We start from the raw sequence: 25,623 nt of genomic DNA, 5'->3' as shown, positions 1-25,623 counted from the left end.
TGACTGCTCTGCCCACGCCCAGAATCCACCCGGAGCAGCCTCTCTCCGCCCCGCGGGGGCTGGGGGCCGTGAGAGCAGGTGCACTGCCCGCCTGGCCTCGCTGGGCAGGGAGGGGACCCTCCGACCCTCCCACGACCACCCCGTTTCTGAGCTGAGTGCTGCGGGCACAGAGGGTATCCCCGTGGGGACCTGTGCTGGAGCCCGGGCCCTCTTGCCACTGTGTGCGCGTGGCTCGTGGTGGGGAGGGGACAGAGAGGGGCGCTGGCAAAGGAGGCGTGAGGAGGGCCCTCACCCCCGCCTCGATCCCTGACAGGGTCCCAGAGAAGGAGACGGTCAGCAGAGCCACGCTGCCCCTGGCCCGGCCTCGGGGCTGCTTGTGGGCCCACTCAGCCGAGCCGCTGCGGCAGCCTCTGCTCGGGCGCGTCCACGCCAACGCTGAGCTGCGGGACGTCGCCTGTCAGATCTTCATCGATATCCTTTCCCGGCCAGCCTGCCCCAGCCCCGCAGCCCGCCCGCCAGGGGGCCCGATCTCCCAGGGCACAGCGCTGCCCTGGGGTGCGCGTGGGGCCGGGCTCGGGGCTCAGCGGCGACAGGCAGCCCTGCCGGCGCGTTCTCCTTGACGGCTGCACCCATCCTCAGGTACATGGGCGACTACCCCTCTCGGAAGGCCTGGACCTCCCTGGAGCTTACCGACCAGATCTTCTCGGCGGCTGTGCAGCAGGCGGCCCTGCAGGATGAGGTTTACTGCCAGATCCTGAAGCAGCTGACGCACAACACCAAGAGGTCTGCGGGGACCGCGCGGGTTGCCACGCTCAGGGCCCCCTCAGGCCTCGCCCCAGCCCCCGAGGCTGTGTCCACTGTTCAGAGGGGGAGGCAGCCCCTCATAGAGGCAACCCTCGCAGTAACGGTGGGAAGGTTGGGACCCGGTGTGTCCCTGACTTCCTGGGCTGGTGAGAGCCGAGGGCTGGGGGCGGCGGGGGCAGACTTGGCCTGGGCCCTGCCTCTCCCCCTCTCTCCTTTGTCACCTGGGCAGGCCGTGGTCTCTCTAAACCTCAGTGCCCTACTCCACAAAATGGGCACAATAGCATCCCCTCCCCTTCTCGTGGGTAGGGAAGCCTTGGTGGCATTGGCAGCAGGGCAGCGGCTGCCTTGCCCAGGGCCTCAGGCAGGCCTCAGCTCACAGCATAAATCCTCAAAAGCCTCATCTCCCCGATTGCTTGGCTGGCCTGGGCTTCCGGGAGGGGCCCTTCTGGGCTGACCAGCGCTTCCGTGTGCAGGCACAGCGAGGAGCGGGGCTGGCAGCTGCTGTGGCTCTGCACTGGCCTCTTCCCGCCGGGCACGGCGCTGCTGCCCCACGCCCAGAAATTCATAGACACGCGGAGAAGGAAGGTGCTGGCCCCCGACTGCAGCCGCCGAATCCAGAGGGTCCTAAGGTGAGCCTGACAGCTCCTAGGGCCCCGGGAAACGTCGGCTTGGGGATGCCGAGGGGCCCCGCCGGCCCTCCAGGAGCTCATGGTCCAGTGGGGACACCCGCCAGTGGAGCCACACTCGGCTTCCTCTCGAGAAGCTGGTGTCAGTTTGCGGAGGCGGGACCAGGTCCCAGCAGCCGGGGAGGAAGATGGAGAGTGAGGCCCCAGAGGGTTGCAGGGCGGCCAGGCTGGTCAGGGAGGTTTCTGGCCATGAGCTCCTCCTGCCCCCGTGGCTGCCTGTCCAGGGCAGAGAAGGAACTACCCTGAGGCCAGAGGATGACCTTGATGTCCCGAGCCACCTGTGTGTCCCCCTAGCCCAGCCCACAGTGGTTGAGCTCAGACCCATCCCTGCCAGCCCATCCTGCATTCCTGCCCGGCTCTGCCTGCCCTCCAGCCCTGGCTTGGTCTCCTGTGTCTGTGGGAGAGGGTGGGGTGACCTGGTGAGCAGACGTGACAGTGAGTGGCGGCCTGGGTCGCGGTGGGGAAGGTGGGTGTCCGCATCCCCACCCCCCGCCCAGCTGTGTGGGAATGAGAACATGACCCACCCTGCCTACTGGTGCTGGGCCCAGGACCCCTGGCCAGCCTGGGTCCCTGCCCCATGTGTGTCCTCAGAACCTCGGGGCACCTGGGAGTGAGACCAGGCTGGCCGCTGCTGCCTCCTCTAGGCCATGTGCCCAGCACCGCAGGCAGGGCAGCCCCCAGGGAATGGCGGTGGTCTCGGGGTTGGCTTTTGTTTTGTACCTGGCACAGAGCTTAGCTTAGAGGCTGGGGACGGGCTGGGCCCAGGTGAGGGTGTCGGGTGGCATGTGCAGCGTGCACTGTCTGCTCCAGGACGGGGCCCCGGAAGCAGCCCCCGCACGAGGTGGAGGTGGAGGCCGTGGAGCAGAACATCTCCCGCATGTGCCACAAGATCTGCTTGCCCAACGACACGAGTGAGGTGAGCCCCTGCACCCCCCAGGGGCCCGCAGCCGGAGCAAGGTCCCTCCCCACGGGGGTCACCCGAGGAGAACCGGGAAACACCGCCGGACATGGCTGTTTCCAATATAGTGTGGATGGTCTCCCCTTCAGCGCTCTCCGAGCCCTGCCCCGTCTCCCCCGAAACTACCGCTTCGCCCCACGCCGGTCCCCATGAGCATGAACTGAGTGCCGGGCGCCCTCAGGTGCTCCAGGCCGCACAGGGGAGGGATGGGCCCCGGGGAGGCTGTAGTGCAGTCGGGAGTCCAGACGTCTCAAAGGTGTGGGGGGCATTCCAGGCCGGGCACAAGGGAGAAGAGGCCACAGGTCTGGGCAACAAGGCCCAGTCCCAGGGCCTGGGGACCCCTCGGGCTTCCAACCCGGCCCCGGGACATGGTGAGCAAGGGCCGCCATGGGGTGCCTGCGGACAGAGCCCAGTCAGCCTCTGGGGACGGCGGAGGGGACAGGTGGGAGGCGGGAGACCCTCAGCCAAGGGGCAGCAGTGGGGCGAGGGGGCCCTCACAGCCCTCCCCAAGCGGACTGTGGCCTTGACAAAGTTCCCACAGTCTGAAGGCAGGCTCTCAGAGTAAGTTCGAAAGGCTGGGACTCTTGGGACCCCAAGACAGCGAGCCCTGTGACCAAACAGCACACACATCCGGCCAGGTTTCCAGAGGGGGAGTCTTGCCCTTCTCAGGACAGGGCAGGCGCAAACCCAGCCCCAGCCAGCAGGCTGTTGAGGGTCACCCCGGGCCGAGCCGCGTCTTGAGACGTTCCCCTGCCCCCTCTCTGCCCAGATGCTGGAGGTGGGCACCAACACCCGGGTGCGGGAGGTGTGCGACAGCATCGCCGCCCGGCTGCAGCTCACCTCCTGGGAGGGCTGCAGCCTCTTCATCAAGATCGTGGACAAGGTGCGCGGCCCAGCAGGACCCCCGCGGCAGGCAGGCCGAAGGGACGTGGGGGGGGGTCGGAGCCCCAGTGCGGCACCCAGCTTCCCAGGCCAGAGATGGGTCCCTGGATGCCGCACACCTGCATGCCTCCCTGTGCCCTTCTCTCCACCCGCCCCAGGTCATCAGCCAGAAGGAGGGAGACTTCTTCTTTGACTCCTTGAGGCAGGTGGCCGACTGGGTGAAGAAGAACAAGCCCCAGAAAGAAGGTGAGGGGGCAAGCTTGGGCCAGGAAGGAGGGGTGGGGCGGGGGAAGGAGGGGAGGGGAGGGGCCGGGAAGGAGGGGAGGGTTCGGGAAGGAGGAGTGGGACGGGGAAGGAAGGGAGAGGCCGGGAAGGAGGAGTGGGGCGGAGAAGGAGGGGAGGGGCGGGGCCGGCAAGGAGGGGCGGGGCCGGCAAGGAGCGGAGGGTTCCGGGAAGGAGGAGTGGGGCGGGGAAGGAAGGGAGGGTTCGGGAAGGAGGAGCGGGGCGGGGAAGGAAGGGAGAGGCCGGGAAGGAGTGGGGCGGAGAAGGAGGGGAGGGGCCTGGAAGGAGGAGTGGGGCGGGAAGGGGAGGGGGCGGGAAGGGGAGGGGGCGGGAGGCCGGGAAGGATTGGTGGGGCGGGGAAGGGGCGTTGTGGGGATGTGAGGCGGGGCAGGGCTTGTCTGCGTCCTGGGCCAGGGTCAGGGGGCTCCCCGGGCCACTCCTGCATGGCTGTGCCCATTCATTTATTCATTCATTCTCATTCCTCTTCATGTTGCCTGGGTCATGGGTAGGCCAGGCCTGGGGCCAGGCGGTCAGGCCCTGCCCTGGAGCTCTCCCAACTCCGGCAGGGGCTGGGCATGCGGCAGGCCTAGAACACATGGCGGTACTGCAGGGTGATGAAGGGTGCATGGGGACAGAGAGGGCGGAACGGGGCCTGACCCCACGGGGAGATCCTCCGCGAATGCTCCTGGAAGAGGGGGCTTCTACACTCATCTTGAGGGATGAGGAAGAGCTGGGGGCCAGGGAGGAAGAGGCGTGGAGGCTGTCCAGCTGGGGAGGCCGCAGTAGCAAACAGCGTGGATGCGAGGGGCCAAGGGGCAGGGTGCGGGGGGTGGGTGGGCAGCGCCCCGGGCCTGCTCGGCCAGGGACAGGCTTGGTGCTCACTGCCGCCCCTGTCCAGGGGCCGCTGTGACGCTCCCCTACCAGGTGTACTTCATGCGGAAACTGTGGCTCGGCGTGGCCCCAGGGAGAGATGTGAAGGCAGACACCATACTCCATTACCATCAGGTACCCGGGCCGCCCCTCCTGTTGGGTGTTGGGGCCACCTCGCTCCAGCCCACACCTGCCCTGAGAGTGGAGCACGGCCGCCTTGCCCCTGGGCACCCAGTTCCCGCCCAGGGCCTCACGGTGGGCCGGCCACGCCCCTGAGGGCTCTGGAGCCAGGAGCAGAGGGCCAGCGGCGTCTGGAGACAGTGGCCGTACCAGCACCTGCAGCATGCCTGCCGGGGTGGGGAGGCGTGCAGAGGGTCCTGCAGCCCGTGGAGCACTGGCCCTTGCCCTGAAGGGGTAGAGCAGGCCTCGGCCTCCACGGCAAGACGGCAGGGAGCCCTGCCTCCACTCAGCGGCCTTCCCTCTTCTGGACACCTTACCGTGGTGACCTTAGCTTTTTTGCGGGCTCGGTCTCCAGGATGGGGGCGGGCTACCACACGAGCGTGAAGCCAGGGGTGGCTGCAGCCTAAAGTCTAGCTTGTCCTTTACCCAGGAGCTGCCCAAGTACCTGCGTGGGTTCCACAAGTGTTCGCAGGAGGATGCCGTCTACCTGGCAGGCCTCATCTACAAGGCCCAGTTTGGCAATGACCGGTCCCAACTAGCTAGCATGCCCAAGGTCCTGAGGGAACTCGTGCCTGAGAACCTCACACGTCTGATGTCCTCAGAGGAATGGAAGAAGGTCTTTGGCAGGGGCTGGGGAGGGGCCCCTCAGCTGCTGCCCCTACAGGGACCCCGCCCAAGTGCCACCGTGGGGGGTGGCCTGGGTCCGCTGTAGCACCTTCCCCATGCTGTCCACGGCCTCAGGCAGAAGCTGCCGCTCTGGGCCGGGACCTCGGGGCCTTGTGTGGCAACCCAGTCGGGCAGTGGCCTCCACTCAGGCCCTCACCGGCCCTTGTTTCCCCCAGCGCATCCTCCTGGCCTGTGACAAGCACAGGGACATGACAGTGGAGGAGGCCAAGGTGGCCTTCCTGAAGTGGATCTGCCGGTGGCCCACCTTCGGGTCTGCCTTCTTCGAGGTGAAGGTAGGCCGCGCCCCAGGCCCGGCCATCCTGGCCACGCAGGCCCCACCCGGCTCTGGCCCCAGCAGCCTAAGCTTCTCCCCCAGACACGCCACAGGCAGGGCCAGCGGCCAGGTCTGGGGGAGCAGGTGTGCACGTGTGTGTATGCGCGCGTGTCTCGGGGAGGGGCCGTCTGGCCTCCCAGGCTGGGCTGTGATCACTGTGACCCCCCTCCCTCCCCAGCAAACCTCGGAGCCTTCCTACCCGGACATCATCCTCATCGCCATCAACCGGCACGGGGTTCTGCTCATCCACCCCAAGACCAAGGTAGTAGCAGGACCCCGGGGACTGCACCAGGGTCCTGGGGCCCCTGCGCAGGTGGGGCTGCCCTCCTGGCCTCCCGCACGTGGCCCCGTGGGCTCTGGAGGACCCCGGGCAGCAGCTCAGACTCAGGGCCCCCGGGCCGTCTGGGCTTTGGTTGGCTCCTACCCACCGCCCGCTGTGCCCCCAGGACCCACTCACCGCCTACCCCTTCACCAAGATTGCCAGCTGGGGCAGTGGCAGCACTTACTTCCATGTGGTGCTGGGGAGCCTGGGCCGCGGCAGCCGCCTGCTGTGTGAGACCTCTCTGGTGAGCCCGAGGCCTAGGGGCCTCTCCCATCCCAGACACAAAGGACCCAGAGGCTCCGGACCCTGGGTGTCCCCGACCCTGACCCAACCCCCCTGGCCACTGGGCGAGTTGCTCCCTGGGAGGACATGGCCCCCATGCCTGCAGTGGGTGGGGCAGGCTGGGCCGGCAGAGGAAGGAGGTGCAGCTCAGGAAGGGCTGGGCGTGTCACCCAAGGGGCAACAAGGCCTAGCAGGGGGGCCTGTGGTCCCAGGGAGGGAAGGGGACTCGGGGCCCGGCCGCAGGAGCCCTGTTTCTCTCCTCATGCCCTGCCCGGTGTGTTACTGAGGCAGAGGCTGGGCCCCGCAAGCACTGGCCCAAGCCCTGCTTAGCTGTACCCCTCAGACTCCAACCCCACCCTCCCCCCGTCCAGGGCTACAAGATGGATGACCTGCTGACCTCGTACGTGCAGCAGCTGCTGAGCACCGTGAACAAGCAGCGGGGCCCCCAGACCTCAGTCCCGGCCCATCCCTAGCAGCAGGGCCCTCTTGCCCATTCAGCTACCCTCTGCAATCGGGGGGTCCTGGTGGCACTTCCCGAGGGCCCTTCTCTGGGCCCAAGGGCTGCCCTCTGGTGGGGGCCTTTCAAGTCACCCTCTCCCCAGAACCCCCAGCACCACCACCCTGTGGCACCCCAGGGCCCCTCCCCCGGGTACTGACTCGGAGGGCCGGGACTGGCAGGCCTCCAGGCTGACGGATGGATGGCGGGGAGGACCCCCCCAGGAATGTTCAATAAAAGTTCCGCGGAGCAGTGGGGAGCGTGTCGGCGAGAGGCAAGGGTCAGGTTGGGGCTCGGGTGGGCAGGAAGTCCAGCAAAGGGCTCCTTCCAGAGAAAGCAAAAGGCACTGCAGCCCGTCCAGCCCCAGCGGAGGACAGCCCCGTTCTCAGGGAGTGACTTCCTTCGTGTCTCCCTCCTCCCTTTCCTTCCACTCCCTCTCTCCTTCCCTTCCTGCTCCTCAGACCGCGGAGATGCTTTCTAAGGGCCCCTCTGCACACCTTTCCTCCTTCCCCCGCCCGGCATTGGACACGGGCTGCCGCCAGGCGGGTCTGGTGGTGGTCAAGGACTGAGGGTCTCTGTCGGCAGCCTGGCCCTGGGACGCCTGTGTGGTCTGGCGTCTGTCTCCCTAACCCTGCGGCAGCGTGTCCACCGCAACGTCACAAACCACACAAGCCCTGGGGTAGCGTAGAGAAGCCTTCATTCGTTGTGCGAGTGTGAGTCCCAACACCAGGGTCCCACACTGTCCTCCCCGGAGGGCAGGAACGAGCCACCCAACAGAGCCCACCACCTCCTGGCCCCAGGCTGCACCGGGGAGCCAGTGTGGGCCCTGGTGGCAGGGTGAGCGGGGGCCCTCCTGCTGCTGTGTGAGCTGAAGAAGCAGGACTTGCCGGCCTGGCCTGAGCACGAGGCTCCTGCTTGGCTGAGCGCGTGCGTGGTCGGGGGACTGCAGTGTGGTTCCCTGGGTGTGCCCACCCACGTGGCCCTGGGGTCCGGGTGGCCGCCTGGCTGTGGGCTACACCCGTGCCACGGGGGGTGGAGGCTAGCCAAGCTGCCACAGAATGTGAGCCACGAGGCCTCCTGTGGGGATGGGACAGCTCAGGACAGGCCAGCCCAGGTGACCCTGGCCCTACCTGCTTCTGTCCCTTGAAGACCTCGGGCTGAAGCAGTGGACAAGGAGCTGTCACAGGCCTGCCCTGCCCCGTGGCCTCTGGCCTCGTGGAAGGAGGGAGGGGAGGGACGGGACGCCTTGGTGGGGGGACGCTGAGCAGAGAGACGGGCAGGGAGAAGCCACAGGTTCGGGCGGCAAAGCCGCGGGGAGCAGGAGGACGATGGGTGGGTGGCGCGCGGGCCTCTCAGGCGGGCTGGAGGCCCGCGGACTTCGGCTGCGCCCTGCGGGCTGCCAGCTCCGACAGCTTCTTCAGCCGCTTCTTCAGCTCCAGCGGGAACTTCTCGTAGCACCTCTTACACACGGGCTTCATGTCGAACTCCACGAACTTGTTCCTGCGGAGGAGCGGCAGCAGCCAGGAGAGCCGGGCTCTCCTCAGACCCGCGGCCCAGGGCCCACCACCTCCCCCTACCCCAGCCTGTCCCCCCGCCAGCCGGCCAGGTCTGGGGGACCTTCCGGCCGGACGCCACGGGAAACGAGGAGATGGCCCTCCAGGCCTCCCTTTCTGCCTAGAGACTTCTCTTGAATGCTGAAACTCCAGAACCTTCCCTCTTGTCCTCAGAAGCCGGGCCGCACCTCACCTCGCCTTGCCACTCCAGCTGTCCTTGCCCCTCTCGGCCTCCTAGGTGGGGTCTGGCTCCTTTGGCTCTGAGCTGCTCCCTGAGCCGGAGTGTCCTTCCCTCCCCAGAGGCCAGCGCCCTTCCGAGTGCTGCAGGGTCCTGTGACTCTTCCTCCCACTGTGCCCCGGGGGGGGGGGGTCCCTGGGCCTGCCTCCTCAGGGCTGGGGCTGGCCCTGCCCCCACTGCATCCCCAGGGCCTGATGACACTGGGCGATCAGGGAAGGTCCCATGAGGATAAGAGCCCGTGGCGAGCCGACTCCAATGCGAGCCCCAGACGGGCTCCAGGACGAGGGAGGGCAGCGCCCTGCAGGTCCCCGCCCCCCTCGGCCCCCAAGCCCCGGGCGCCCACGCCACTTACTTCAGGGTGAGCCGGCTATTGCAGGTGGAACAGGAGAAGCAGTGCACACACCAGGCCTTGTTGAGGGCCGACACCACTGTGAGGGGCAGGCGGGGACTTAGCGGCGCCCCCAGGCCAGCCACAGGCCCAGCTGTGCACACGGAGGACCAGCTGGGCGCGCAGCTGCAGGACCCGCAGCCCAGAGAGCACGGGGGAACGGGGCCCGGGGCGGGAAGGGGGCACAGGGACAGGGGGGCCTTACCATCGCCCTCGATCACGTGGCTGCAGGTGTAGCAGACATCACCAAAGAGCTGTGGACAGAGCGGGTGTGAAACACGCTGCAGGCATTCGTGCCCCCAGCCCAGGGCCAGGGATGTGGCCCCCACCCACCCCCCCAAAGGGCAGCTCTCATCAGCCACCTGGGCCTCCTGCCAGGGCACAGCCTCAGGCCTGAGGGCCCATCAGAACTACCCCCTGGGAAAGACAGCCGGTGGAGGCATTGCTCCCCCTAAGGCCCCTTTGCTCCCGCAGTGTCCTGAGAAGTGTGGGCGAGGCAGTAACCCTGTCCTCTGTGCCAGAACAGCTGGGCAGCTTTGCCAGGCCTGGCAGGGGGAGGAGATGGCGGTACACGTCACCCCAAGAGCCCAGGACTTCACGCTGCCATCTCATTCAGTGCCCAGGGGAGGCCTGGGCCATGAGGCACGCTTCTCAAACGGGGACACTGAGGCCCAGAGGGCTGCCCTGGTCCCCAGACCCTGAGCTCCCGGGCCTGGCCTCAGCACCCACAGCAGGGCCCCCGGGGGCTGCCCCGTGTCCTCTCCTGCCACTCACACAGCCGCCTCCCCAGCCCGCGCCCCGCCGGCTCCCGCCTCCCCATCCCGGGCCCTACCTGGTTGTAGTGGGTCTCACAGTAGGCCAGGCCCTTCTTCTCATAGTGCCGGTGACCCAGGAACGGCTTCTCACACTTGGCACAGACAAAGTGCTGGGGGCGGTGCAGGGAGGGCAGCGTCAGGCCTGGAGCGACCTCCCAGCACACAGCCAGGAAGCGGAGGCTGGGGCCGGGGGGGCTTGCTGGGCTGACACCTCCATGGACTGCTCCTGGTCAGCAGACCCCTCTCCTTCCCTGATGCCCGGTGGTGCTGCATCCTCCCCGGGCCCATGGGGCGCCCTCAGCCCCCGTGGTGGGGCTGGCGAGGTGCCCGGGCCGTGGAGGGCTGCACCGTCTGCCTCTGGAGCACACCTCTACAGGCCCAGAGTCACGGGGCACACCTTCCGCCCGTGGAGGCTGTGGAGTGTGAGGATTCAGCCTCCCCTGGGGGGCCGGGGCCTGCGCCAGGACCCTCGCAAAGAGGCCGCCCAGGGCAGAGACTGTGGGACACAGAGCTGGCCCGGTCACGGGCTTGCACACCTCCCTGCCAGGTGGTGTCCCTAAGGCCATCAGAGCCCCCCGCGCAGGGGTGAGCGTTCCCGGACAGCCAGTCGGACACACCTGAGCACCTCGCCTGCAGGTGGGCCGGACACGCAGCCACTTCCGTCAACTGCAATCCCAGAGGGCACCCCGGCCCAGTGTCCCCAAGGTGTTCTCATGAATTTGGAATCCTCTAGAAGGCCGGGATGGGGAGGGAGGGAGGGGGTGTGCCTGCCCGGCCATGGCCTGTGGGCTCAAGTCTCCTGGGTCCCGTGGACAGACCTATCCCAGACCAGGGGTGAGGAGGGGTAGCATCCACAAGGAAGGTCCCCGCTGGGAGCCGGCCACATAGGCTGGGGGCTGGAGGGAGTGTGGAGGGGCTTCAGGGCCAGGCTGGCTGGGGACGGGAGCCGGGGCGCCCACCTGCTGTCTGGGCTGGCCTCGCTCACCTCCACGTGCCACTGCTTGCCCAGTGCGTTGACCACACGGCCCTCGATGGGCCGGCGGCAGGCCCCACAGATGGGGACACCCATCTTGTCATGGCAGGGCAGGCAGTAGAGCTCGCCCTTCAGCTCGCGGGCCTCTGCAGTCAGCTCCTTCCTGGAAGACAGCGTGAAGCCCCCGGGTGACCACCCTGCCCTTCCGTGGCCTGTCGTGCTGGGAGGGTCACCCCAGCCCCTCCAGCGCCAGGGAAGCAGCTTCCTGAGACACACCCGCCACCTCCTCCACCCGCCACCAGCTCGGTCCCAGCAGAGCGCCCGCCCAGGGGCAGGAGTTGCTTTCATCTCTGCTGTCTCTGGAGACTTCCTGTGCCCCAGACGGGCCCCGGGGCACAGGATTCCCGCCTGGCCCTTGCAGAAGGCAGCCTGTGTCCGGCACAGATCTGTTCCCCGGGCCCCCGCCCTCCAGCCCAGACTGGGCGTCTGGGACCGGCAGGAGGGATGGCTCTGTGGCCTCGCCTTCCTCCCTCACCCGAGTCCTCCCGTCAGCCTCCCCTGAGAGAGGCGTTTCCTGCAGCAGTGCCCTCCCAGACCCATTCTACCTGCCCCTGCACCCCACTCTCTGGACGCCCCTCTCTGCCCCGGGCAGCCGGCCCACCTCCACCCGGCCCTCCACCTTCCCGGTCAGCCGGGGCCCGGCTGTGCACCTACCCGCAGTGGGTGCAGCTGAAGTGGTCTGGGTGGTAGGCGTCATTCCTGAACATGAGGGGCTGCTCGTCAATGACCAGGTGGCAGCGCTGACAGATGTACTTGCCCAGGCCCTTGGCCTTCTCACGGTTGTGGCAGGGTCGGCACAGGTGCCTGTGAGAAGTGAGGTGGGGGTCAGGGGCAGAGCCACTCCTCTTCCTCCCCAGGCAGCCTGGGCCACCTCCCTGGAGAAGACGCCCCCAGCCCCCGCCCGCAGCTTCAACGGACGCCTGCCGGGAAGCCTCGGGGGGCTCAGCTCGGTGGTCCAGAAAAGCACGCTAACAGTCCTGAGGCCGGGAAGGCCACGGGTGCACCCTCTAAAAGGAGCCCCTGCACGGGACAAAGACCAGAAGGAAACACAGCAGCATGCTGTGTTTGGACAGTACAGCAAATGTGGTGGTTTTCTTCTTTACGCTTTTTCTGAGCCTAGGACATCGTGTGTGGATGAGAGCAGACATTTCATGGACATCTGCTGAAAAATTCATTTTATTTTTCAAATGTCTTTTAACACACACAAGTAACCGTATAGTGACTTTGGTGCCCAGCCCAGGGGCCAAGGAGTGCCAGGCCCGTTGGGCCTGCACGCCTGCTTCCTCAGGGGTCGGCCTGAGAAAGAGGAAGCCGGACATCTACAGGCTCTCTCTGTCTCCAAAGACAAGTGCAGCTGTGTCAGATGGAGGCCCCCAGACCCAGGAACTGTCATTACAGAGTCTTTTTTGTAAAGACCTCAGAGTAATTTCTGATTTACTCCCTCCATTGGGCCGCAGCTGCGGTCTCTACCGAGAGAGAGAGAAATCAACATGGTTTCTGTTTCCTTGGGCCTCAAAGGCGGCAGGAATTTAGATTCAGGGTCTCCGGGCGAAGATGCACAAAGGCCCCAGTGCACTGCTCCCATCCCCCACCTGCCACCCAGTCTGCAAGTGCTCTCAGCATCCGGGCCCTCCTTCCCTCCCTTTCCAGGTCCCCAGCCCACTCTCACCAGCCTCCCAGCCACCTGATACTGGTGCGGGGCCTCTTTTAGAGGCAAGTCAGGGAGTCCACTTAAGAGATCAACTCTCAGACTCAGGAACCCCCAAGCAGGTGTGATGGGCAGATCCTAGGTGCCAGGGCAGCCAACTCCATGCCCTTGACCGCAGCGCCTCCTACCGCGCTTGGGTCTGGATGGCGCTGTGCTTGCCCCGAGTGTGTCCTGGCTCCCCGGGGTGAATGAAGGGCAAGGGGCCCAAGGAGTGCCCAGCAGCCACCTGCTAAGCTGCTGACCAGCTCCCGACTCTGCTCTTTTGGACCCTGTGCGCCCCACACAGGGCAGCGGCTCCGGACGGGTCTTCTGATGTGTAAGTGGGTGAATGATTGTAAAAGCACAAGAAGGGAAGGACGGCGGGCGTCATCTTCCAAGACTGGAAGGTCGTCTCCTGGCCTGGGACCCCCGGCTCACTCTACCGGCCCAGGGGCCGCAGACGTGGCCCGTGGCTACAGTCCCCATCTCCCTTCCGCCCCCAGATCCCTGAAGCCCAGTGGGCTCTCCCCCAGACACCCCCGTGCCCCAGCCCCAGCCCAGGCCTCCTGCCACAGCAGGGTTCGCCACTCCCATGCCTGCTGCCTGCTGCCTGCTGCCTGCTGCGTCTCTGCCACAGACGGGGCATTTATTCCCCACAGCCCCACTCCAATCCTGGTGACTCGTCTTCAGCAGTGGGACAACGTGCAACCCGCACGAACGCTTTTTGTTTCTAAGATATAGAAATCAGCGCAACTCCTCAAAATTCTGTTGCGGCGGTCGGTGCCCTTAAAACCACTGCCGTCAGTCACCCGACAGCAGCCAGCCAGACTCCCACATTTCAAGGCACCGTGAGCGAGTTCTCCCAGACAGCCACCCCGGGACGCACACCCCACCGGCTCCCAGGCATGACAGAACTGAGCAGTCCTGCTCTCTTGACGGAACCCCAGACGGGAAACGTCTTTTCAGCAGACTTGATCCCAGCACCAGATCTAAGGGCAACCTGCAGAATTTTTTCCCAGGTAGAATGAAGATGGAGCCTAAGAATTTTACCACTGAGCTGCAACAGAAAAAGAGAACAAAACACACACGCGTACAGCCTGAGTTTTAGAGTGACACACACTTGAGTCCAAATGCGGGCTCGGCCACCCCACTGGTTTGTCGTTGGCCAGTTACCTCACCTCTCTGAGCCCCAGTTTCCCCGTCTGTAAAATGGGCAGTAATCCCAAGTGCACGGGATTGTGCGAAAGAATTTCAGACAGTACTTGTGGCAGGTACTCCACGGGGACGGCTGTGTACATCTTTCAACATTGTAACTAGAACGTTTTTTAAAGTCTTCTGAAATTAGGAATGGTGATTCGGCTCCTGTGTTACCGAATGCATCACTTTGGGAAAGACGGGGAGAGCCAAGCTCTGCTGGAGCCGTCACAGGAGCAGCCACTGTCAACATCCAGACACCCCGCAGTCCCCCAGACTCCCAGCGGGAGTCGCGGGGCAGGTGGGCAGTGGGCTGCAGCGAGCCTCTTCCCAGGCTTCCCGTCCAGAGGAGGAGCCCACACAGGCGAGGCCCAGGCCTCCGGGTCCCCACAGGCACAGACAGCTCCCCATTATGAGGCAGCCTGCAGCTGGGCCCCGCTCGAGATAAAGGCCGTGATTTATTCGGCACACCCAAACGGGGCCCCATTATACGGGGCAGGACACAGGACCCTAAGCAAGCGTCCTGAAAGAGTCCCCTCTCATTGGACCGAACAAGACTCCTCGGCCTCCCACCCTCCCCATTCACAGGAACCCCTCTGCCGATGGCCAGTGCGGGCTTGAGCGCCCAGGCCCGTTGCCATGGCGGCCAGCCCCTCCCTGGCCCCCTCTCCCCCCCAGGAAATTACCCTGATCTGAAACGTCCTGTTGTGTCTGTCGGTCCCAGCCTGGCCTCCCACCCGGCCGGCGCCCACTCTGCGGCTTCGAAGACAGTCGCACACTCGGCCTCTGTGACGCTCAGTGGCCCAGCTGGGGGCGGTGGGGGGGGACGGCTGGGACACACTGGAATATTCACGGCCCAGCGGCAGCAGAGGCAGCCAGAGGAGTGGCCCACCACACAGGGGACCCCTCAGGAATGAAGCAGCCTTTCAGCGCCCGAGGGGCTGCAGCCTCGCCTCCTCCCCTTAAATAGCCGGCCGGCCTCCACCACAGCTGCGCGGAGCCCACCACCCACCCACAGGCTGCAGCCCAGCTGCCGCCCCAGATCCACAGACAGAGGTAAGGGCAGGGCCTGGCGGGGCGGGCGCGGAGCTCAGGCCCAGCAGAGGCAGGGCAGGGCAGGGCCGCAAGCCCAGCCCCGTCCCCGAGACGCCTCTCTGCGGTCGGGCTACGACCTAGTTATCCAGGCCGCCCCGGCCTGAATGGGAGCAGCACGCACGCAATGCTCCTGTCCCACTGTTGGGGCTTTTAAAGGAAGAGTGAGTGCCCGGCCTGTGGCCCCGTGGCTGCAGGGACAGGCTCCATGCCCCTCACCTGGAGCCAGGCGGCTGCGGGGGACGGCCACCTCCCGCCACCAGGCCCATCCACGTCCCCTCCGTGGAGGCCAAGCCCTGCGCCTGACCCACGACCGGGGCCCCAACCCCGCCCAGGCCCGGGCCAAACTCCATGCACCTTGGTCACCCTGCCCAAGCAGAGCCACACGTCGAGGGGCAGCGAGCGCGGGCGTTTCTAGGGACCCGCGGAGAGGAGCAGGAACCACTGCGAACCACTGCGGACCACGCGGCAGGACCGGCGCCAAAACTCCTAATGTGGGGGTGGGGAGAGAAACCCTGGAAAACCAGAAACGAGCCTGAAATCATTTTGAAACCGAGTCTGTGCCCCCAGAGAGTGCGGTGCACGCAGCCTTCAGGGGTGGGAGGCGGAGGACACGGGGAAGGAGCAGAAAGCCAGGCGCCGGCCCACCCACCAGGTGCCACCGCGCCCACGCACGGGGTGCTGCTCTGCCGTCACCACCGTGCTGCTTTTTGAACAAGGGGTGGTGCAAACTGTGTCGCTGGTCCTGGGGCCAGGCCCCCGGGGGAGCCGCTGAGCCGGGGAGGAAACTCCAGCACGAGCTCTGGCAGCCGGGAGCTGTCGGCCTACACGAGGAAGGCAGGTGGAGGTGTTGGCTGTCCCCGCCGGGTCTTCCTGACCTGACTTCCTACTCCAAGGCCGTCGCCCGGCCAAGTGACCCTGGGCAAGTTAACTGATACTGAGCCTCCGTTTCCTCATCTGCAAAATGCGGCAACTGACGCCTGCCCCTCAGGACTGGTGTGCGGTGTCCAGGCAGGCCCGCCGCCTCATGCCGGCCAGAGGAGGTGGTCAGTACCTGGGAGTGGCCCTCATGGACGGGCCGGGTGACAACTGCGCCGCCGCGGGGCACAGCCCGGGCCCGAGGCCATCCCAGAGAGGAGGGCGCCCAGCTCAGCCCCTCCCCAGCCCCAGGTTTCCAACAGGACCCCTCCCTCGCTTGGCCCCCAGACCACCCCCCTCAAGTCACACACACCTGGACCAACAGGCAATAATCCCTGTAGTAGAATTTCAGGCAGCCTGAAGCACTCTGGAGCCAGGAGACATCATCTGGGCAGGGGAACTGCCCTGGACCCCTTCAATAATTAAAATGCGCTATGATCGGGCAAGCGCCCGCCCTCTGCTTGAGGACGACTGGCCAGACGCTCTCTGCCTCTCACCCACAGCCATCTGTAGGGAAGCAGGAGCCCAGGGACCCCGTGGTGGTTAACGAGGCATGAAGCTGCTGCCAGGCCCGACAGCCCCTTGTCCCCGCAGTCTGGAACACCGTCCCTCCCTCCACGCCTGGGGATGGCACCCAGCCTCCTCCTCAGGGCTGACGTCCCCATGCCCACGGGGCACCGGTCAGCCCCTGCCAGGGCTATTATCAAGGGCATGAAAGGGGAGGACTAAGGGCCAGGAGAAGCGTGTAGGCAACTTGCTCCGGGTCCTGTGGCTCGGCCAGGACACGACACTGCGCAAGCTGCTCCCCTCCCCTCCTGCCCTGCTGTGGCCCAACCGCACAGGCAGGGAGTGGATGGGTTGGGAGGCGGGGCTTCAGGGGAGACCCAGAAGCTGCGCTGCAGGCAGGGGTGCACGAGGTTGAAACCGACACCCCCCCCCCCAGCTCGGGGCTGTGGACCGTGTGGGGTGTGGACAGAGAGCACTCTGGCCCAGCTGTCCTGCCTTCTCCTGCCCACACCCCCGGGTCCCAGGCCTGGCGAGGGAGGTGGGCAGTTAGGGACCTTCCCTCTCCTTTCTGGATCTCCCGAGTTGACCAGAATCAAAATAGGAACCTGTTACTCTGTCTGTTGGGGCGGTAGCAAGGGTCACCCACGCAGACCTGGGGTCGGCAGACAGAAATGGCTTGTTACCAAGGCCAGCAGGGGCGGAGCTGCATGGCCCCTCAGGTGTAGGTAAACCAGGCGGCCGAGGCCAGGCAGAGACAGGCCGCCTCCCTGGGCCCCGGGCCTCTCTGGGGCTGCAGATCTTGGCCAGAAAACCCTGGCAGGTCTCTCTACCTCTGGAAAAATGGCTCTTCCTCTCCTGGGAAAGAATCCGCCTCCTGGTAGTTAAAACTACCCTGGGTGGTAAAATACCCGCTGCAAGCCTGGGGCCCAAGGGCTTTCTAAAACACAGGTCTCCACTCATTAAGATGCCTAATGTGGGGCTGGTGGGCTAAGTCCAGAAAGTTCAAGAGACCTTTGGATCCAGGCCCGGACGGCCTTCAGGTGCCAGCAGACAGAGCAGGCCTCTGCCTTCCCTGACACTCTGACACTGCATTCCCAGCCAGGCCCTCCTGTGGCGGGTGCCAGGTGCCGGGGGAACTGGGGAAGCCGGTGGGCAGGCGGGTCAGGGAGGGGTGCGCAGGATTCTCCCGAGGCTGAAGAGGAGCTGGCCGAATTCCACACACGGGGCCTCAGGAGTAGGTGACCCACCCACCCACCCATGAGAAGTGGGGCTCAGGGGCCCCATGCACCCCACCCCTCAGACAGCACACAGGGGAAAGGGACAGAAAACGTGGGGCTCCTCCCTCCGCCCTCGCACCCCCCAGAGCCTCAGACAGACGGGTCACCACGCTCTCCCTGTGGCGCTGACTCCATCCCCCAGGCCTGCGAGGTGGCCTTCTGGGTCACCAGGATCCAGTCAGGGCCTTCACATGCCCCGTAGGGACGTGGCCGCACAGTGGGGAGCCAGCCCCAGCAGCAGCTTAGCACCCAGTCCCTGGTTTTGGTTTTGCTCCCTGCTGAAGTTCAGAGAGCCTGTGATGCCTGCCCACCCCCAGATGGACCCAGGAGGTGTCCTCGGTGCCTCCCGAGGCAATGCCGAGCACGGAACAGGGTCGGGGTCGGCAGGTACCGCAGGCTTCCGAGGGCTCACGTCTGCAGAGGGTGACGCCCTGCGGTCGCAGGCTCTCCGGGGCCTGTCTGCTTGTTCCCTCCAGGCTCAGCCCCGGGCTCGACCTCCAGCCAAAGCATGAGCGGCCTCGAGGTGGCTTCCCCAGGCCTGATGGCCAACTCCTCCCTGACCCCCGTGGAGCAATGTGGCCAAGAGACGCCACTGGAGAACGTCCTCTTTGCCTCCTTCTACCTCCTGGATTTCATCCTGGCTTTCGTTGGCAACTCCCTGGCCCTATGGCTCTTCGTCCGGGACCACAAGTCCGGCACCCCTGCCAACGTGTTCCTGATGCACCTGGCCGTGGCCGACCTGTCCTGCGTGCTGGTCCTGCCCACCCGCCTTGTCTACCACTTCTCGGGGAGCCACTGGCCGTTTGGGGAGATCCCGTGCCGGCTCACTGGCTTCCTCTTCTACCTCAACATGTACGCCAGCATCTACTTTCTCACCTGCATCAGCGCTGACCGCTTCCTGGCCATCGTGCACCCCGTCAAGTCCCTCAAGCTCCGCAGGCCCCTCCACGCCCACCTGGCCTGCGCCTTCCTCTGGGTGATGGTGGCCGTGGCCATGGCCCCGCTGCTGGCGAGCCCGCAGACGGTGCGGACCAACCGCACGGTGGTCTGCCTGCAGCTGTACCGGGAGAAGGCCTCCCGGCACGCCTTTGCATCTCTGGCCGTGGCCTTCACCTTCCCGTTCGTCACCACGGTCACCTGCTACCTGCTCATCATCCGCAGCCTGCGGCAGGGCCCCCGCGTGGAGCGGCGCCTCAAGAACAAGGCGGTGCGCATGATCGCCGCGGTGCTGGCCATCTTCCTCGTCTGCTTCGTGCCCTACCACGTCCACCGCTCCGTCTACGTGCTGCGCTACCGCGGCCACCGCGCCTCATGCGCTGCGCAGCGCGCGCTAGCACTCGGCAACCGCATCACGTCCTGCCTCAGCAGCCTCAACGGCGCCCTCGACCCCGTCATGTACTTCTTCGTGGCCGAGAAGTTCCGAGACGCCCTGTGCAGCCTGCTGTGTGGCAAGAGGCTCCCGGGGCCGCCCCCCAGCGCCGACGGGAAGACCAACGAGAGCTCGCTGAGCGCCAGGTCGGAGCTGTGAGCCGGCGGCCACCGCTCTGGGCGCCGCCTCCTCCACAAGGACCACCCCTCAGACTCACCACCAAGGAGGAGCCCGCCTCCGCCCCAGCGGCCCCCAGGAAACAAACTGCAGCCTCTGCGGGCCACCAGCACCTGCCCCGAGCCCCAAACTCACCACCCGGCCCTGAGTTCTGTCTTCTCTGCCACGCAAAAAAAAGGGAGAAGAGAAGGGACCCCCGTGCAGAGGAGACTGGCCCTGCTCCCTCACAGCTACAAGACACTCAGCACCTTCAGCCCCTGCTGCGGGGGCAAGGAGGCCAGAAACATTCCTGAACAATGAGCGTCTTTCTTTCCCAAGTGCCGCCTGCGAGGTTCCCGGCCTCCTTCCCCGACAGAGACAGAAACAAACGCGCGGCGGTGAAGCTTTGCAGAGAGGACGCGGGAGACAGCTGCAAACGGCCCAGCGGAAGACGGGGCACTGGAAGCTGGGCGGGGGTGGGGGGAGGGTCTAAAGGTTTTCTCTCAAGTGCAAGGTGCTTTGAGGTCCCTTTGTGACACCTTCGCCAAAGGACTCTGCGTTTAGGGGACACAAGCTATAAATTAGAACCCAACACTGTAAGCACATTTCAGGGTGGTCACCAGGGGACAGCCAGCAACACGGGCGGGGCCTGTGAGGCACATCAGCTCTCCATCCCTCCTGCCAGAAACCCACACACGGACCTGCATGTGCCCGACAATCCCCAGGGCTTCTCGACAGCTGCCCGGCCCCTGCCGAGTCCCGGCGGAACACACGCTGTGGGTGGACGGTCACAGGGAGGTGAGCTCTGTCACCGCCGGGTGGCAGGGAGGGCAAGGCCCGGCCTGTGAACCCGTCTCCCACTAACCCAGACCCAGCAGGGGCAGAGCCCCACTCCTTCCCAAGAGGCTTCCACCAGTCCCGGCGGGCCAAGCTTTGAGCTGTTTTGCTTATAGGGTGGCCTGATCGCCCTCACCAGTCCTTTCTTGTACTTGATTATACTGATCATAAACATAACTGTACGTTAATAACTGAAGGTTATTCTGTTTGGTTAACACCACTCCCTCCCCAGAACTTTTCTTCCCTCTGACCCAAGAATGGCAAAGCGGAGGCAAAGGCAGCAGTGTGGACCATGGTTCTGGTGGCCCTACAGTGGGCCTGCCCCGCGCAGACTCTGAAGTTCTGCCCCGTGGGCTTCAGAGCGCCAACCTGGGCTGGAGGGTGCGCGTAGGGCCCCCGCACTCCTTTCATCACAGCGATACTTTACTTGCCTGAGCACGTCCAGCCTCTTCCGGATTTCTCCAGCAGAGCACCGGAGCAGGGGTCCCAGCGTGAGCTGCGGCTCAGGCCCACACCCGGCAGGTGACCCCACGGACCTGCGTGGGACCCCCACCCCACGCCCCGCTGCACTGTCTGCCCCCCGATGGTCTCTCAGATCCGCACCCAACACCCAGGCTGCTACAGAGTGCTCTGCAGACACCAAGGCGGACAACACACGTCTCCGGTGGGGCAGGCAGATGGGCGGGGTCACTACGGCAGCGTCAGGAAGGGGTGCTCGACAGGAACCAGAGAATGTGACAAGTGCCCCGATGGGAGGGCGTGGGAGACAGACAGCTAGGGCACTGCTAACGAGGCAGGCCTGCTCTTCCCTGAGGCTGGGGTGTCGGCAGAGGGAAGCTTGGAGTCGGTTGGTTGGTTGGGCTTTGTGGCGTCTGGGGTGCCTTCTGGACACCAAGTGGAGCTGGCATGTGGGCAGTGGGGTGTCCCGGGAGAGGTCTGGGGTGGAGGCGGACATCTGGATTGCCCAGAACACACTCACCGTGTGAGGCACCGGGACTTTGGGCCCAGCCAGGAGAGGAAAGGGACAGCGCAGCCGTGAAGCAGGAGGAAACCCCCAGAACATGGGGGCCTGGGTGCCCAGAGAGGAGCCGGAGCTGCCGTGAAGGCCGCGGGGACACCCACCCGCCAGCCTGGGCAGCGGGGAGCAGCCGGGAGGCCCCAGCTGGTGGGCTGGGGGAGCTGCAGGGAATCGCTGTAGAAAGAAGGCTCAGAGGGTGCTGTGAACCCTGGGGGCCACCAAGCCTGAGCCGTTAGAAAGGGAGAGAGTGGGCCAGAGCCATGAGCCCCCGCTGGAGAGGGTATGTGGAGTGAGCAGGGCTTTGGGGTGCAGGGACACGGCCCCCACTCTGACAGGGCAGTGGGGCAGCACAGATGCCGGGCGGCAGGGGTGCCCATCCCTGGAGAGGGGGAGGGGAGGTCCTGGCTGTGGTGCAGGGTGCAGGGACGGGGGTGGGGGTAGGAGGTAGGGAGAAAAGAGTGAGTCTTCATGGAAGGTAACAGCTTAGCCTGCTGAGGAAACCTGGGCCCCAGCTGAGTGCTGTCCCTCCAGCAGCGCTTGTGGGGAGTGAGGATGGAGGTGGACGGCTGGGGTCAGCGCTGTGGGTGGCCAGGCAGGCAGGAGCTTGACTCAGAGCTCCTCATCCTTCCACTGCACCAACAGCACCTGCTTGGGCCACCTTCCTCCTTGCTGTATGCTGTCAGTCTGCTCCCAGGAACAGCCCCGAGCCTGGGGCGGCCCCCGACTCACCGTCCCTCACCTGTACACTGGACAGGGCTCTCCTATCTGCCTTGCAGGGACAGGGCCGCACGGCAGCCCCATCTGCAGCCTGCAGCGCCTGGACCGGGCCTGGGCCTGTGATGAGGGGCCCATCTCACCTGCCGGCGTTCTTCACAAAGCCCAGGTCGGCCAGCTCCACGTCGCACAGCTCGCAGCGGAAGCACCCGGGGTGCCAGTTGTTGTTCATGGCCTTGATGACTCGGCCGATGATGAACTCGCCTGGAGGAGAGAGGTTCCTGCTCGCCTCCGGCCCTTCCCTTCCGCGGCCCCCTCCCAGAGCCGGGAGGGTGGCGCCCGCGGGAGCCCGAGGCCGACGCTCTGAGAGGCTGGGCTCTCTGCCCACCCGCCTCCCGGGCAGCCCCGAGGCCTGTGAGGCCCTTACCACACGTCCTGCAGCACGGAGCAAACAGCATCTGGAAGTCGTGTTCGCAGTACTTCCGCCCTTCGAGCTGCAAACGCGACCAGCAGACAGAGGACAAGGAAGGCACTGTCATCCCGCGAGCTGCACTGGCCGGTCTGCTGGGTGAGGACCTGCCCTCGGGGAGGCTGGACAAACACCCCACCTTGTGCACCTGCTACCACCACAGGAAGCTGGGTGGGGGGGAGGTCTCCTGGAGGAGGTGATGAGGAGTGGAAAGGCAGCAAGGGTTGGGGGTTCTGAGAGGGGGGAATTCCAGACAGTGAGCTGCCCGTGCAAGGCCTGGAGATGGGACGGGATTGGCCTGTTCCACTGGGGCAGAGTGCAAAGCGAGGGGCCTCGAAGAAGCTGGCAACTCAGCAAGGCCAGCCCCTCAAAGGGCCACTGCTACTTGCAGAAGATCTTGGCCCTGTTGGTCCCAGGAACCAGCTGAGGGTTGGGGAGGAACGTCAGGCTGGTAAGGGCGGGGATGGAGTTTGAATTCTGTGTGTCCCTTGGCCCTGTTTCCTGTGTGAGAAGTCCATTCCCCCAGGGGCCACAAAAGACCCAGGGAAGGGACACAGAAGGAGGGACACAGGAAGGGGGGCAAGGGAGTCCTGCAGCCGCTGTCCCCCTCTGTCTGGGCAAGGAGGGCCCTCGCACTGGCCCCCAGTGTGGCCCCAAGAAAGCCTCTGCTTTCTTCTCCCTTTAAAATTGTATTTGGTTTTCCCCTGTTCTCTAAAACGAGTGTCTTATTAAGCTGTACCTGGCTAGAGCCCTAGCCGGTGAGCCACACAGGCGGCAGGAATTTAAGGCCCACAGTGCCCTGCCCACATCTCCCCTCCCCCACTCCCACCTCCACCATCGGCCAGCATTTCCCAGGAGGCAGCACAGGCAACAGCAACTCCTGCCAGGCAGATCACACACCCCACAGCCATCTACCAGCCCGTCCCATCAGCCTGGAAATCTATCCAGCCTCTGAGCACTGCCCTGGTGTGCTGGTAAACATTTCACAACTGGCTCTGAGGCTGCCCTGTATCATTTGCCGATTTCTATGGTATAAATATTCCCACCGTGGTCAATTTCAAGCTACCAACAGACCTCCGCATGGAGCTGAGAAGAGACGTCAGTAGCTACCATGGTACAGTGTTTCCAGCACACAGGTATAATAACAAATAATAATCTCAAAGGCATAGCTGATGGTGAAATGTAATAAAGTAATTAGGAAGTGGTGAGTTTTGAGTATCTGTTACCTTTGTTGTTTTTTAAAATTAATTTTTATTGGAGTATAGTTGCTTTACCATGTTGAGTTTCTACTGTACAGCACAACGAATGTTACCTTTGTTTTTAATAGTTTTATCTCATTGTATGTTTATATCATGTAACTTTTAATAATGGCTGTTTAACAACCGGCTTGCAAGACTGCTGAAAATGTAACAATCTGCTCTTGTGACCTAGCGCAGCCCACTGTAGGCCCCTTCACTTCACTCTGGATTACGGAAATAATGGGCTTCTGGCCCCGCCCACGCGCAGTCTCTCCTCAGCACAGCAACCAGAGGGCCTTCTCTACGGGCAGACAGACGATGCGACTCCTCCCCTCCAGACCCTGCAGTGGCTCCTGCCCCTCCCAGAATGAAAGCCTAAGGCCCTGTGAAGGCCCACCAGGTCAAGCAAATCCGCCTCCCCACTCTCTCTTCTTCTGTTCCCTCCCCTTTGCTCTGCTTCTGTCACACCAACCCCCACCCCCCCACCCCCAGCCATGCTCCAACCTCAGGGCCTTTTTGCACTTGCTGTGCCCTCTGCTGAGAGCTATTCCTGCAGGTACACGCTGCTCCCTCACCTCCTTCAGGTCTGCTCAGGCATTACCTTCCCTAATCACCCCCCACTCACCCAACCCTGAGATGCCTTACAACCAGAGCACTTAGCACCATCTGCCACATGTGGGTTATGTTTACTGCCTGACCCCAGGGAGGGTAAGTGCCACCAAGGCAGGGCGTTTGTACCCCAGGGCCCCCCAGCATCTGCCCAGAGGTGACAGGATGAACGGGGCCTCTGCTTCAGCACCCATGGCCACCAGGAGAATGCTGTCCACATTTCATAGGTAAGGGGTGGGGCGCCGAGGTGTGGCCAGCAAGGTTCTCAAGGAGCACCGCTCAGCTCAAGGGCTGGCACATCTGCCTCATCCTTCCCTAGAGGACCATGGCCAGGCACGGCCCACAGGCTGCCAGAGGGCAGAGCCTGAGCTGGGTCCGGGGCTCAGGCTCCAAGAAGGCAGCGGCGAGGGTCCGGGGAGCATCCTCACCTCGTAGAAGAGCCCCTCGGGGAAGGGCCGGAAGCACTGGGCGCACACGAAGCAGCGCTCGTGGTACAGCTCTCCGTTGCTGTTGACGATCCGCTCGGCGGGGGCGAAGCGGGCCTGGCAGCGCTGGCACACGGCATTGGCCAAGGCATTGGACATGTTACTGGGCGGAAAGAAGGAACGGGCGGGTCAGGGCCTGAGGGCCGCACTCGATGGACACGCTTTCTGGGGTGAAGACAGCGCTGTCCTCACCCCGGCTCGGCCTTGGCACTGCAGGGACCGAGTCACACAGTCGGGGCCACGCGGCCCGGCACCGGCGTGGGTCACCCCGCGTGGCCGTCACCCATCCCTGCATCTTCCTTGTGCCTCGGACACGTTAGGTGCCAGCACATGCCAGGCCACGGTGGCCTTCCCAGGTGACAGCCCTCTGAAGCCAGCACAGCACCGCCATCTCCCAGATGGACAAGCAGAGGCCTGGAGAGAATGACCCGCCCACCACCAGGGCCACAGTGGGCAGAGGCAAAGCCTACATGAGAACCGGTCCCCCGCCCGACCCCGGGGCCCCGACCTTCCCCCACACCCTGCAACCCCCGGTGCCCTACACAGGGGCTCAGGCAAAGGCTCGGCCGTCGCCAGGCTCACGCCGGCCAGAGCAGTCACGGCTCAGGTCCGGTGCTCTCACTCACAGGGCGGCCGGGGCTGGCCCTCGCTCTCCAGGCCCAGACGCCCAGCCGTGGAAGGACCCTAATCACGGCCGTGGCCACGGCTTACAGGCTGTTAGATGACGGACACACAAGCTTTCAGCAGGGTGCCTGGCCCACTGTAAGCCTGCAGAGGACAGTGCTGTGCTTGTCAGTGTCACCGACCAGGCCTCCAGGCTGCTCAGTCATGGTGCCGGGCCATCTCTCGAGGTGTCAGGGACACTCCGGCTCCCTCCTGCGCCTCCCGTCACCCTCTCAGGGAACCAGAATGTCTCCGGTACAGAATATCATCCAGACACAGGGCAGCGGCTCAGTTTTTACACACTTATTTAATCCCTGAGCCACCCTGCTTTCCTAAGGCTCAGAGACGTTAAGTAACTTGCCCAAACTCACAGAGCAGATGACAGCGTCCAGATTTGAACACAGACTGGTCCGACTTTGATGGCTTTTTCCCCTGCACCACGAGTTAGTTTCAAATCACCTGCACCCTCAAAACACATAACCTGCCTACCATGGGGAAGGTGAGCTTGTGAATATTAGGGAGCAGAGTGGGGAACGGACCTCCTCACCCACGGGGGGCAACTGCTGTCCCCGGGGAGGCAGAGGCATCCTGCTGGGAGGTG

The 25,623-nt window shown here is 64.8% G+C and overlaps 3 protein-coding genes across 18 annotated transcripts in view; 2 read left to right on the top strand and 1 right to left on the bottom strand.

The window, feature by feature from the left end:
• MYO7B (myosin VIIB) overlaps positions 1 to 7,014 on the top strand; it is a 77,989-nt gene extending 70,975 nt beyond the window's left edge. For both annotated transcript variants that reach the window (XM_059052592.2, XM_059052591.2), the window contains 12 exons: positions 314 to 471; positions 630 to 783; positions 1,278 to 1,433; positions 2,301 to 2,406; positions 3,218 to 3,331; positions 3,489 to 3,576; positions 4,511 to 4,617; positions 5,093 to 5,278; positions 5,505 to 5,621; positions 5,841 to 5,924; positions 6,109 to 6,228; positions 6,638 to 7,014. In XM_059052592.2, coding sequence (XP_058908575.1) covers positions 314 to 471; positions 630 to 783; positions 1,278 to 1,433; positions 2,301 to 2,406; positions 3,218 to 3,331; positions 3,489 to 3,576; positions 4,511 to 4,617; positions 5,093 to 5,278; positions 5,505 to 5,621; positions 5,841 to 5,924; positions 6,109 to 6,228; positions 6,638 to 6,739 — 1,492 coding nt within the window. In that variant the 3' untranslated portion in view covers positions 6,740 to 7,014. The remainder of the gene's footprint in view (positions 1 to 313; positions 472 to 629; positions 784 to 1,277; positions 1,434 to 2,300; positions 2,407 to 3,217; positions 3,332 to 3,488; positions 3,577 to 4,510; positions 4,618 to 5,092; positions 5,279 to 5,504; positions 5,622 to 5,840; positions 5,925 to 6,108; positions 6,229 to 6,637) is intronic.
• Positions 7,015 to 7,442: 428 nt separating this feature from the next.
• LIMS2 (LIM zinc finger domain containing 2) overlaps positions 7,443 to 25,623 on the bottom strand; it is a 41,849-nt gene continuing 23,668 nt past the window's right edge. For 8 of the 15 annotated variants that reach the window (XM_067025802.1, XM_067025800.1, XM_059052624.2 and 5 more), the window contains 9 exons: positions 24,303 to 24,462; positions 21,986 to 22,052; positions 21,702 to 21,822; positions 11,444 to 11,593; positions 10,742 to 10,892; positions 9,774 to 9,866; positions 9,147 to 9,195; positions 8,906 to 8,981; positions 7,443 to 8,262 (listed from right to left, as the gene is read on the bottom strand). In XM_067025802.1, coding sequence (XP_066881903.1) covers positions 8,115 to 8,262; positions 8,906 to 8,981; positions 9,147 to 9,195; positions 9,774 to 9,866; positions 10,742 to 10,892; positions 11,444 to 11,593; positions 21,702 to 21,822; positions 21,986 to 22,052; positions 24,303 to 24,458 — 1,011 coding nt within the window. In that variant the 5' untranslated portion in view covers positions 24,459 to 24,462 and the 3' untranslated portion in view covers positions 7,443 to 8,114. Of the gene's footprint in view, positions 8,263 to 8,508; positions 8,982 to 9,146; positions 9,196 to 9,773; positions 9,867 to 10,741; positions 10,893 to 11,443; positions 11,594 to 21,701; positions 21,823 to 21,985; positions 22,215 to 24,302; positions 24,463 to 25,623 lie in introns of all 15 variants that reach the window. The other 7 variants (XM_067025798.1, XM_067025799.1, XM_067025797.1 and 4 more) reach the window with 3 other exon arrangements.
• On the top strand, positions 14,383 to 20,017 carry GPR17 (G protein-coupled receptor 17). The gene is made up of 2 exons (XM_067025806.1): positions 14,383 to 14,726; positions 17,908 to 20,017. The coding sequence occupies exon 2, from the start codon at positions 17,973 to 17,975 to the stop codon at positions 18,990 to 18,992; it is 1,020 nt and encodes a 339-aa protein (XP_066881907.1). The 5' UTR covers positions 14,383 to 14,726; positions 17,908 to 17,972; the 3' UTR covers positions 18,993 to 20,017.

Source organism: Kogia breviceps, chromosome 2 (genome assembly GCF_026419965.1).
Source record: "Kogia breviceps isolate mKogBre1 chromosome 2, mKogBre1 haplotype 1, whole genome shotgun sequence".
Classification (NCBI taxonomy): Eukaryota; Metazoa; Chordata; class Mammalia; order Artiodactyla; family Physeteridae; genus Kogia; species Kogia breviceps.
This window is presented reverse-complemented; position numbering and strand designations above follow the sequence as displayed.

Coding starts and splice junctions, on each gene's coding strand:
- GPR17 (XM_067025806.1), top strand. CDS start 17,973: ATGAGCGGCCTCGAGGTGGCTTCCCCAGGCCTGATGGCCAACTCCTCC.